Consider the following 12,400-nt stretch of genomic DNA (forward strand, 5'->3'; position numbering starts at 1 on the left):
TTGGAAACTTAAAAGAGCACAATGGTTGCTACGGACAGAATTGATTATGGGTTTATGATTCATACAGCCATTTGAAATTGCATCCATTAGGCTTACAAAGAGCATTCTCAAATGGAATTTAAGTAAATCATGTTTAAAAATACTAGATTTATTGAGTCAACTGTAATTGAAACATTAAAAAATTTACCCTATTTTTCTTCATAAAACTTAAAAAAATAATAATACATTTATTATTTACCACCTGTCAGTCACTAAACTTAAGAAATCTATGAAATTAAGTCATTTGCTCCTCACCGTGACCCAGTGGGATGGGCACTATTGTAGCCACACCACACAGGTGAGAAGACTAAGGGGTGGTTAAGTCACTTTTTTTCCCAAGGTCTCATATTAGGAGTGAAGCCATGGATTTAAACCTGAGTAGTCAGATTTAGGGACGACTCCCACTAGATCTCCCAAGACAGTCTTGTTTGCAGAGATTCTGGTCTATTATCCACATGTCAACTCATATGCCCCAAATCACAGACTCTTACTTTATTACTTAGAAAATATTACAATCTTCCTTTAAAGACCTAATACTAAGTGTTTAAGCATTACACTTGATACTCAATTCTGGTGTTGATTTTGAAACCAATGTTTTAGTTTATAATACTGTAACTTCTGTTTTAAAATTTGAAATGTTATTTATGCTGACTTCTTCTAAACAGTCCCAGATTTTGACTTGGGTAACTGTGAGATGCTTCAGAAAGCTGTCCAAATGACTGAATCAAGCTGGTAAGCTTCCCTGTTCTCCACGACAGCCTGGGGGCCCTTTTGGTTTGTCATCTTGCTCAATAATATCATATGCCACTAAGAGGAATTCTTCAGATACATTGAAACTCCACTTGTAGCTCAACAACTCATCATTTAGTCATTTAGCCACGATTTAGTATGTATTGGACACCAACCATGTTCCAAGCACTTTAAAACCAAACCTCATTTAAATATACTATAAAAGATCCTGTGTTATAAAGAAACAAAGAGATTTGTCCACAGCCAACAAGTGGGGATGGAGGAATTCTCACGCACGTCTTTTATCAGTTTTTATTGATGTAACAATTTTCTATTTTAGCCTCCATTTTAGATTGCATTATGCCAAATTAAAGAACTTTCTGATCAATAAATATTCACAATGTCTTAAAATATTAAAATTTTCAAGAAAACGCATTCATCTTGGTTCTCTAGATGAGGTGAAGACTACTAAAAAGTCAGCAACAGTTTTAATTATGAAGTATTTCCTGGGTTAATATCTTTAGTACCTTAGGCTGGTAAATTATCATTAACATGCCTCATTCTAATTCTCTGTAGCTAATAAAAAAATGTTTAAGGCTAATCCCAATTCCACTAAGTGCTACCTCATAATAAAATTCTAATTTCAACATTTTAAAGGCAAATTGTATGGATGGCATTGATAATAAATTGCGCTCATGGCGCCCTCTAGTGGATATAGTTGGTTTCAGGCATCACTTGCTAGGTTTTTTGAAGCCTGCCTTAGAAAGGAAGGAATGAGGCACCCCTCCGGCCTGTGCTCCTTTCTCCTTGATTCTGTGATCTTGTCCAGGTTCCCAAGATATGCTAACAGTCACTCAGTGTTAAAGCTAATAAAACTTTATTTACAGAAACAGGTTTTTATTTACCAAAACAGCGACTCCTGTTCATCTACATATTCTTTGGCAGCTTTTATGGTATAATAGAAGAGCTGAGTAGTTTGCAAGAGGCTGTATGCGTAGCAAATCTTATACTATCTGCGATTTTGCAGAAAAAGTTTCCAGGCTCTGGTCTATGAGCACATCACTAGTTTCTGAGAAATACGTTGGCTAGGAAGGGCTGGTCCCAATCAAATGCTTCGGAAACTCGCCATGTATGCACGCAAACAATAAAGAAACCTCTTTAATAATTTTAATTCCATTATTTCCCTAATTTGTTTAGTCAGGGAATTCCTTTTTCACCTAATACCTCAGCAAGGCCCATAAGTAAAATTCCTCCTAATACCTTCAAAGACTCAGGTTCTTTTCGTTGACAGATATAATAGACATAACTCTTGCAGAGTAAGTAATAGTAAAATATTTAGGAAGTGATGGATTTTGAGTATTTATTCCCTTTCTTTTCAATAGCATGTATTCAGTTATAACCTTATATAACAGTTTTTCATTAGTGGCTGCGTTTACCAACTGGTTCACAAGATTCCTGGAAATTTAACAATGGATTCTCATGAGTGGGTGGACACACTCCAGGACTCCGCTGTGCTGCCTCCCCTCTCTCCTCTTCAGGCTTTTTTTACAAGCCCATGGCCCTAAACTTCCAAGAAGGAAGCGAGTGTCCTTGGATGCGATCTTCCTCCCCACCTTGCCGCACACACCCTGAACCGCAGGGCAGGAGTGGAGAAGCCAGAGACCCATGTAAGACCCAGAAGCATAAGAGGCATTGCAAAGAAGTGCGCAGACTAGGAGTCCCGCTCTCAGCAAGAGTTGCTCTGCGCCCACGTTTTGTATCTTGAATCTTTTTGAGCCTGTAAAACCAAGTCTTTTTCTCTCTCCTCACTTCTGCGCAGCTGCCCCATGGAGGGTTACTGGAACAAACCGTGGCAGCCGCCCCAAAATGCCACAGGCTGGGGCCCCACCTGCTCCAGGCTTGGCTGAGCCAGGTTCGGCAGCCACGCCCACCCACCACAGCCTGTCCTCCTCCTCCAATCAGAGACCTCCCTTCGAAACACCTTCCTCCCCTTCCTCTATCTGCATCAGGGCTTTGCGTTAAAATTCCCTGTAGTCTCTCGTGCAGCTCAATGTCCCTTTTCTACAATAGTTAAAGTTATTTTGAAACCAGACTTTCTAATCCATAGATACTAATATTCTTCAAAAGATTTAAGACTTGTATATACTACATCCTGGTGGAATGTTTATTGAACTAAGACATAGCATTAACATGCAAAAAAGAACACTCATTTTTGCCTTTCACAAGCACCCAGTTCTCAGATGCGTCTCTTCTTACCACCAAGTATAGCATAATTAATTCCAATAGGTAAGGAACTGAGAACTGTTGGTTAGTAAAGCTGACTCTTCTATCACAGCTTAAAAATCAAACCATAAGCACAGGGGCTGGGGGGTGGGTAGGAGAAATGACATACAAACTTTTGTCCTAAGGTGAAAAACTACAGCCCAGGAATGCTGGGAACACACAATGGAATATTATCGAACAGGGTTAATCCTGAGAAACATGAAATGGGCCAAGTTTTTCTTCAACATCTTCGCACTTCCCTTTAGCAACCCATCCCCCATTCCTGCTTATCCTGCCAGCACTCCTCACCTCCCTTCCAGGCACTGTTCCTGGGCCCATTCCATTTAAAGCCTTGCTCTTACAAGCTGCCTGACAAATCTTACATTTTAAAGATGGATTCGGGTATGTTCTTAGGGTACCTACATGCATTTGCATTTTAATGTTGTCATCCGGAAATCAGGCCTAAAGGTATGAATCTTCAATGGAAGAATTTCAATTTAAAGTTATTTGGGCTGCACAAGCCTCAGCATACTCAATAGTCTTCTAAGCAGCTGATTTATAAGGTAATTTCTGTTATCAGGCATTTCCTTAGCTGTGTAATGAATAGTCCCTATTCCTTGCTGTTCCTACCAGGCCCCACAGCAAAGCCTCAAATGCCTTGCCTATCTTCAGAGCGCTCATCTACCAGGTCTCTTGTTGAGTGCTTTTACATTTAGGATCAACTTTCTTTGTTGAGTGACTTCACCTCACCCTTAACTCCTCTGTTCTCTTACCTTCTCTCCAGTCTTTCTGGATTCCTGTCTTCCCCTCCCCCACTTACCACAAAGGCTTGCAGTAGGGGCTTGAGATAGCTAGCTGGAATTCAGTGTTGAATTTCCCCTTTACAGGTAATTTGAGGTGAGTAGTATAGTTACCTAGAAGCACGAGCTAGGTGTGGCTTCACTTGCTCTTCTTGTTGATTTGTGTATTTATTTGGAGAACGAATGGAAATTTTCGATTTGGGCAGACACCCTTATCCTAAGGCCACCTGGAAATAAACTCTGGTTTTAGTTGTCTGAAAGTATCTGTTTCACTTCCATTCTTGAAAGGTATTCATGCCGAGTTCAGAATTTTGGCTTAGCAGTTAGTTTCTTTAAATCCTTTGAAGATACTCCACTATCTTCTGGCTTCCATTACTTTTGTGAGAAGTGAGTTTTGTTGAATTACTGTTACTATTCAAGTAAGTTATATCTCCTGTATTCAACATTGTTTCCTCCTTTGTCTTTAATTTCCAGCAGTTTCACTATGATGCATCTGGATATAAATTTCTTTTTATTTATGTTGTTTGGGATTTCCTGAACTACTTGAATCTATAACTTGATTTCCATCTTGGAAAATTCTGAGATTCTCTTCAAATACTGCTTTTGTCCTATCTTCTCTCTCTTCTTTCTAGGACTCCAAACAGATAAGACATTCTCACTGAATCCAGTAGGTTTCTGATCTTTTTCTTTTGCCCATTTTTCATCCTTTTCCTCTCCTTGCTGCAGTTTAATTTCCCTGATCTATACTCAAAGTATGTCAAATGTTAAGGTTCTATCTCTCGGCTGCTTCTTCCCACGTGGACAAACACTCCCAAGGCCAAGACGTTCCAAATGAGGGTCTCATCTCTGAACTTTCTTCTGGATTCTGGTCCTCCAATAACTGATTGTATTGGTAACACTTTGGTTTCAGTAAGATGTTTTCTTCCATTTTGTTCAGACTTTTTATTTTCCTTCAGGAGAAAGGCTAAATTACCTAGTCTTCTGTAACCAGCACCAGAGTCTGCAATGTGGTTATTTACAATAGGTTCAATAAGCATGATCTTTTCTCCCAGAATATAAAAAGATAGTCCAAATTTGTAACTGGGCACCAGACATGACACATTTAAAGATAATATTCATTCAACCATGTCTATAACAAGGCCACCAAGGACTGTAGGAACAAAGACTGTACTTCACTTTTGGAAACAAAAACATTAACGCTTTCTCAGGAAGTAGGTCTAGTATTTGCCATAATACAGTCGGCATTCATTTTAAATAAAGAATATATTAGGTCCTCAGAATAAAATGAAAGGCATCTAATAAATCTATACAGTGAATAGGATGTCTTTATTCTATTTACAGTACATTTGTTATAAATATAATACATTTTTGAAAAGCTTATTTTTAATTAACTTGAGATTTATATTTTAAACAGATCAACTCAATTGTTAAAGTTACATAATAAAGAATATGATAATTTAAATGACAAAAATTTCATACTGTGAAATAGTGCACTCTCTGCTGAGATGAATTGGGGGGGGAGTCAAACTCCTTTCAAAACTATATTCAGAGCATCAGAAAAAAAATGTTCTTTTTACAAAGTTATATATAAGCCATAGGAACCACAAGATACTGAAGTATGATGACTCTATAACAGAAGTTCAAAACTGATTTTAGAGAATTGTGAAGCAAGACAGAAAAATTTGTATTTAACACTCTATTGGACTTCACAGTAAAGCAGGAATTTATTATAGGCTAATGGCTTAACAGAGTGTTTGCCAACAAGGTCTTTCCTTCCTCAAAATCATCTCCTAATATTCATATACCATTGATAAGTTGTAACAGCAGACTTAGACATTGTTTTTTAAGGTGGGGGCTTAATAAGGTGCATGGATATGTTGAAATTCTGTATCATGAACATGTAAATTATTACCAGGTTTAAAGAAATATTAAAAAAAAGAATATCAATATTCTCAGTCCAACGTGCTCTGCATTGTCAACAAATTGACAAGTCCAAAGTATTTTGCAGTGATCCGAAACCAACCTCCAGAACAAGTCAGGTATTTCAAATACTGCTGTAAAACCCATTCAGTAAAATAAAACTGATTCTTGTGGATTTCAGTACAACTTTGCAAGGTGTCACACATTATTGATGATGATCAGGGCAGGCATGGAGTTCTGCTGACTTGTTTCAAACACTGAGACTTGGTCCGATAACTTGGCGAATACCCGAGGAGTTCCAAGGTTATAAACGCCTGTATGGACAAAGCATGCTTTCAGCTGTAGAGTGTGAATCTCTTCGCTTTTCAACTGAAGTTTATATTGTGTTTGTCCAAGCCATGTAAATGATCCATGGATTTCCAATGCTTCTGGACTAAGGAAAGAGAAAAAGGGTAAGTTGGAGGGCTTATCTTTACAATATTTTCCCCCAAAGTCCCAATAACACATCCCTTTCATCTAGCAATTCTATTTCTAGAAATCATTTTATGAAGCCAAGTGTTTAATAACTTGGCTTAGTAATAACTATTATTACTATTGCTATAATAGTTAGCATTTATTAATAATTACCATGTTCTAGGTACACTGCTAAGAGTGAATTATCTTATTTAATACTCAAAACAGCAGCTAGTAAATGATGGAACCTGATTTCAAACCTGAGCTTTTAACCACCACCTGGTTATCCATACATAAAAATAAATGTGTATATAAAAATGCTTATAATATTAAAACTGTTTATAATATTGAAAAAATAGAAAGCAACCCAGTATCTACCAATAAGGCATTACCTAATTAATTTATGTTACACATAATCATATACAGAATGTGCTTGGATTAATTTTAGAGAGCTGCCCCAGATCCTGTTAGGGATGTTAAACAATGGTCAGTTTCACATTATACTTTTCTAAAAATCCAAAAATTTCTGAATTCCGAAAAGCATCTAGTTCTTAAGAGTATCAGACATAGGAGTATGAAGTTATACTTTTTTTTTATTAATAAGTATTATTTATAATCAAGGAAAAAAACTAAAAAAAAACCAAACAATTTCCATCACAAATTCGCTGGTTTGCAATTTGAGAGTTCTTTATCACCAACAAACTTTTATAAAAATTTTTCTCTCTAGCCAAATTAATTTGCTGCTTTTGGAAATTGCTTTCCATTTTGTCACTACTGTAATGCTAAGACAATCCTCTGACACTCTTCTATAACACTATAATACCAAACAAAAAAAACCAAAGCATGCCTGCATAAACTTTTTCTATCCATGTTAGTAATTATTTGTATAATTTCAAAACACTAAATTGCTCTCAAGTCAATCTTAAACTACAAAATAGTCTTGCACTGATGAATCTTTACCTCGTTGTTTTATGCCGAAGATCAACTATCACATCAACGTCAGCCTTAGAACAATTGGAAAGTAAAAGGGTGACTGGTACTAAACAAAGGCTTTGGAAGAAAAATAAAAAGGATTAGCTGTGTATTTTTAAAAGCCCCCAAAAACCAACTTTTAAGAAAATAATGCTTAGGAGTACCTAACAGAGCATAAGCTCCTTAAAAACAATTACATTTAAGGGAAAAAAACTAAGTTCCAAAATCACTTAAAACAAATTGTGTAAATAAAAAGTGAAACATATTACTACAATGCATGAATAAATATGAGAATAAAAACAAAAGTTAATAATCTCAACTACAAAAGATAAATGGAGAAAAAAATAAATCATTAAAATGCCAACAACTAATCCTGTTTTTACGTTTCTTGAAAACTACTTAATTTTGAGAACTTGGCCTAGAACATTTGCTTTTCTATCAAATTTGCATAAAAGTCATCACAGTCTAGAGAATATGAAAATTATTTCTATATATATTATGAGAAAAGCCCTTTCAAGTGGACACATTTGCTCAATCTAGTTTCTGATATCGCTTTATAATTAATAAATTATAATTACTAAAGCTTAAGAAGGACAGATAGTCACAGAAGAGGACATATGCACACACTGGTGTAGATTTCAAGTCAAATATAATAAATGAACATAATCTATGAACAAATGAAGCCTGGTTACATACTATTTATATTTTACCCTATAAACGCAAAGAACAAAGGGATAGTAAAGAAGAAAAAATAGTTAACCTTATAAGCTCACATAAAATAACTTTAAAATTCTGCTCAGGTAATATATTCCATGCTTTCAGAAACTTTATAACCTCTTACTGAGAAATACTTTCTAAACAATTCTGCAAGTAACAGATTTCCCTAAACAAAAACTAAGATAATCCAGAAATTCATCCTTAAGTTGTGCTGGTGCTAATGTCCTAACCTCCCCCACAAACTTCTCACAAGAAGAGGAGGGCAGCAAGACTACCCAGTAGATTTCCAGTCTGAAGAACCTCATTAAAAGTTAAACTCCAATAGCATAATTTGTAACCCAAAGTAAGACCTCAGGAACTTATGCTATTCTGTCCCATTTGATTCTCGGATGTCAAATTCTCCATGCCTTACCTAAATACTTGTAGTAAAAAAAGAAATGTGAAAATCTCTGGATGTTTCTTAGCCCCAAACCAAACTCATTATCTTTGTTCCTCCTCTTTCTCCATTCACTGCTTCAGTGAATAGCACCTCATCCACCTCAGCAAACCTTGGGTATTATATTAAGTGCTTTTAATTGGGAATGGGGGCTATTGTCTTGCTAGCTCCCCACCTATTTCCGATTTTCTATTATTCTTCACAAATTCCTGTCAATTTTTCCTCCCATACATCTCTGGAACCTGGTTACTCCATTGCATCTTCATTTTCCTTACAACTTCAAGTCATGCCTCTTGGTTTATTGCAATTAGCACCCCAATGGAATCCATTCTCTACACCAGGTATTTCTCATACATGACCTGTGTGTCTCACACTTGAGTGTGCACCAGAATCGCCTGGAGGGCTTGTTAAACACTCAGTAGGTCTGGGTGTGGCCCATGACCTGCATGTCTAAGTTCCGCGAAGCTGACGACGATGCCGATGCTGGTCTGGGACCACATTTTGAAAACCCCTGCTTCATACAACAGTCTTTCTAAAATGTTAATCTGATGAGCCACAAACAGTTCAGAGATAAACTGCTGACAACTATTCTCCCACCACCCAAATCTAGCATTATGAACAGCATGGGTACTCGAGTCAGACTGCTCAGGTTCAAGTATCAGCTCAACAACTCTGTACCTCGTTTTCTCAACTGTAAACTGAGAACAGTAATTGCACCTGTCTTTTAGGTTGCTGTGGTGATTAGGTAAGATCAAATATGTTAAGTGCTGAGGATAATGTTCAAAAGCTCCACGAACATTATCTAAATGGCTTTTTATTGTGAAAATCTCTGGCTGCTAAACCCAGGATGATTCATCTCTGTAGCTGGTCACCCATTGTTCCTCATATCCTCACCCTCCACTGTTCCGTGTCCCACTGCTGTGAGCAAACCTCCCACACGGAGAACACTCTAGATCCTCCATCTCTTCTCTTTATGTTTCTACATCTCACTTTATCTGAAATTTGGCCAAAGACACAGTTCCTCTATAGCCTCTCAATAACAGATGCTGTTTTTCTTCTACCATCTTCCACATCTAGGGTTAGAATGTATCATTAGTGGAGTTCTCAATGCCTCTTCTTGATGATTTCTTCCTCCTATCTCCCTTATAAAAATGCCTCCATTTTTGTCATAATGTACTCTAAGGTTTTTCTTTTTTTTCTGAACCCATACTGACAAATAAAACCAGTGACACTAACTCAGTATAGCAGAGACACTATGGAGTAAGGGATGAGTATTTTGAAGTGTCCGAGGTAAAGACGAGGGAAACATCTGTTTCACCCCCCACCCCCCATTCATCTAATACGTCCACAGAAACCCCATCGTAGGCTTCTCTTTCAAACCATCTATTGGCTTCATTTATTAAAAAGCTTCAGCATGAGTTTGCTTCCTTCCTTCTAATCCCAAATCGTATTATCCTTTGGACAATCTCAACGTCTAGGTAGATGGCTCATCCAGCTCCTCAACTCCTCGACCTGTCACCTCCATAATCATCAGTAGTATCTAAAATTCAGCCATCTAACTTCTATGACCATACTGTGTATTGGTTTTTTTTAGTCACCTGAAATAGCTCTCTGAAATAATAGTCACTCACTCTCTGACCACTCTCTCTCATCTCTCCAGCTCTCTCACTCAAGTATGCTTCTGCTCTTTAGTTTCAAAAGGATGCCCAATCACTCAACCCTCTATTTCAGTGATTCTCACCCTTGGTTACTGTGGCAATTGTAATTATTGTTTACAGTTATGCCCCTCACCTTCCCACTGTGGAACTGTGCATCATCCTTGTGGATTGTGGAGGTGAGGCTATTTGGCCAATGGCATATTAATGACTTTGATGTAAACAAAAGCCTTAAATGTGCTATGCAATACTCTTTTTTGTACCAAAAGTACACATTTTGTACTCCAGAGATGTACCATGAGAACATATCCCAGGTAGCTGCCCACTTTGGACTGAGCCCCAAATATATGTGGTGCAGACATGAACCCAACCCACCCACAGCCTGAAGCAGAGCTTCAGCCAAATTATAGCTGAACTGCAAACCCACGAGCTTGGGAATAAATGCCTTGTGAGCTACTGAATTCTGGAGTGGTTTGTTAGGAAGCACTACTGTGGCCACAATGGCTGAGACAGATGCATTCTGGTATCATCTGAGGACATTTACAAAATACAGATGCCAAGGTCCTACTCCCAGAGACTCTGATTTAATTGGCCGGAACACCAGGATTTTCAAAAATTCTTCAGGTGATTCTAATGTGCAGCTGAGGCTGGGAAAAACTGCCGCATTTTATCCTTATCAAATCTGCCTTGTTTTCACATATTGTATAGAGAGCTTTGATTTTGTGAGGCCTTATTTTGACCTATTGCTCTACTTCAATTTGATCAAACCGTCCTACTTCACATGCTTCCCTGCACTGCCTAGATTCTATGATGCTTTTAAACACCAACACAATCACGTGGAGAACTCCTAAATATCCTGGCCTCACGAGTGCAGCCAAGGATTTAAGCATTAAGGTTAAAGAGAAGCACCATGGAATCTAAGACATTCAGGAAGAAGCACGGGAAGCTGCACAGGTTTGATAAACAGGAACAAAGTAGAAGAATGGGTTAAAATGAAACATCACGGAATCAAAACTGTCCACAGAAGTATCTGAAGTCAAGACAGGTTCAATAGGGATAAAATATAATTCGTTATTTTCCCCTCAATTTTGTCTCAACGTTAAGTCACCTAGATAACGTTAGGAAATCTGGACGTCCAGCACCCACCCTGGACCAACCAAATCACAATCTCTGGGGACAGGACTCAAGCAGTCCAAGACACACAGAGTGAGTACTGAGCAACATTAAAATCTGGACAAAAATGTAAGACCAGAGTATTTTAAAAATAATTTAAATGGCTAAAAATTTTAAAAATCAAACAGTAAATGTTGGTGAAGATACAGAGCAAAGGGAATTTCCATATACTACTAGTGGGATGTACAAATTGGTACAACTACTTTGGAAAAACTCCTCGGTAAATGTGCAAAAAAACCCCCAAAAACCAAAACACAAAAACAAACAAACAAAAACAACCCAACCATACATGCACTAGGAGATACAGATAGAATATTCAAAGCAGAAGTCAATAATACTGTCTAAATTTGAACTGTTGCTGTGTGTCTATATTGTAGTCAGTCATGTCTACATGTAGTCAAATACAAAATAATATATGTTTTCCTTATTTTTGACTAAAAGATAAATCTCATCAAAAGGAAACTTTTGGCAACTGAGGTGGCTGAGGCAATAGCCATCTTTAACCACAGCAGCAACATATAATAATCATAGTAAAGGGTAAATCACTTCAGAGCAATTTCTGTACTCAGTATTATTCTAAATTTATTCTTCAATATTTGGGTTACTGCCATTGTCAAAATAAATAAATAAGAGAGAGAGAGAGAGAGAGAGAGAGAGAGAGAGAGAGAGTGAGTGTGTGTGTGTGTGTGTGTGTGTGTGTGTTGCATAAAAATTTTAACAAAAAAAAAACCTCTCAAACCTTTTTTGATGAAATGGATGATTAAATGATTCTGGATAGTGAAGACTTGTTTTAATGAGATTAGAAAGCTGTTCTACTGATGGTCTTGATGAAACTGTAGTGTTTTCTGGCCTGAAAAATTTTAATAGTTCCATTTCTGGAGGCTCCTGAGAAAAGAAAAAATATGACAATAAAAACACTGCCTCATTAAAATATAGTGTATATAAACAAAAGAAGTTAAAATCAATAAAATAAAGCATGAACAATACTTTTTCTGCTTTTCTTAACAAACAGTTGGAATCATTTGCAATACAATCTAGGATAAATAAAATATAATTCAGAATCTATTATTCATTTCCTATTTATTATGAGTTGGCATTAGACTTGAATTCCATCAATTTCACCTATTACCTCTATGATCCTGGATAAGTTATTTAACATATTAAGACCTAATTTCCTCATATGTAAAAAGGGGGTCATAATAATAATGATTTCAAAAGTCGTTGAGGTTCTCATCTGGTAAAAT

General features: G+C 37.0%; 1 protein-coding gene across 1 annotated transcript in view; it reads right to left on the reverse strand.

Moving 5' to 3' along the window:
• Window positions 1–5,137: 5,137 nt before the first annotated feature.
• The window catches only part of TRAPPC8 (trafficking protein particle complex subunit 8), a 54,752-nt gene continuing 47,489 nt past the window's right edge, over window positions 5,138–12,400 (reverse strand). Inside the window, exons 19-21 of the mRNA XM_019631631.1 lie at window positions 11,896–12,041; window positions 7,164–7,253; window positions 5,138–6,183 (exon numbers count right to left, since the gene is read on the reverse strand). Coding sequence (XP_019487176.1) covers window positions 5,949–6,183; window positions 7,164–7,253; window positions 11,896–12,041 — 471 coding nt within the window. The 3' untranslated portion in view covers window positions 5,138–5,948. The remainder of the gene's footprint in view (window positions 6,184–7,163; window positions 7,254–11,895; window positions 12,042–12,400) is intronic.

Source organism: Hipposideros armiger, unplaced genomic scaffold (genome assembly GCF_001890085.2).
Source record: "Hipposideros armiger isolate ML-2016 unplaced genomic scaffold, ASM189008v1 scaffold_1022, whole genome shotgun sequence".
Taxonomy (NCBI): Eukaryota; Metazoa; Chordata; class Mammalia; order Chiroptera; family Hipposideridae; genus Hipposideros; species Hipposideros armiger.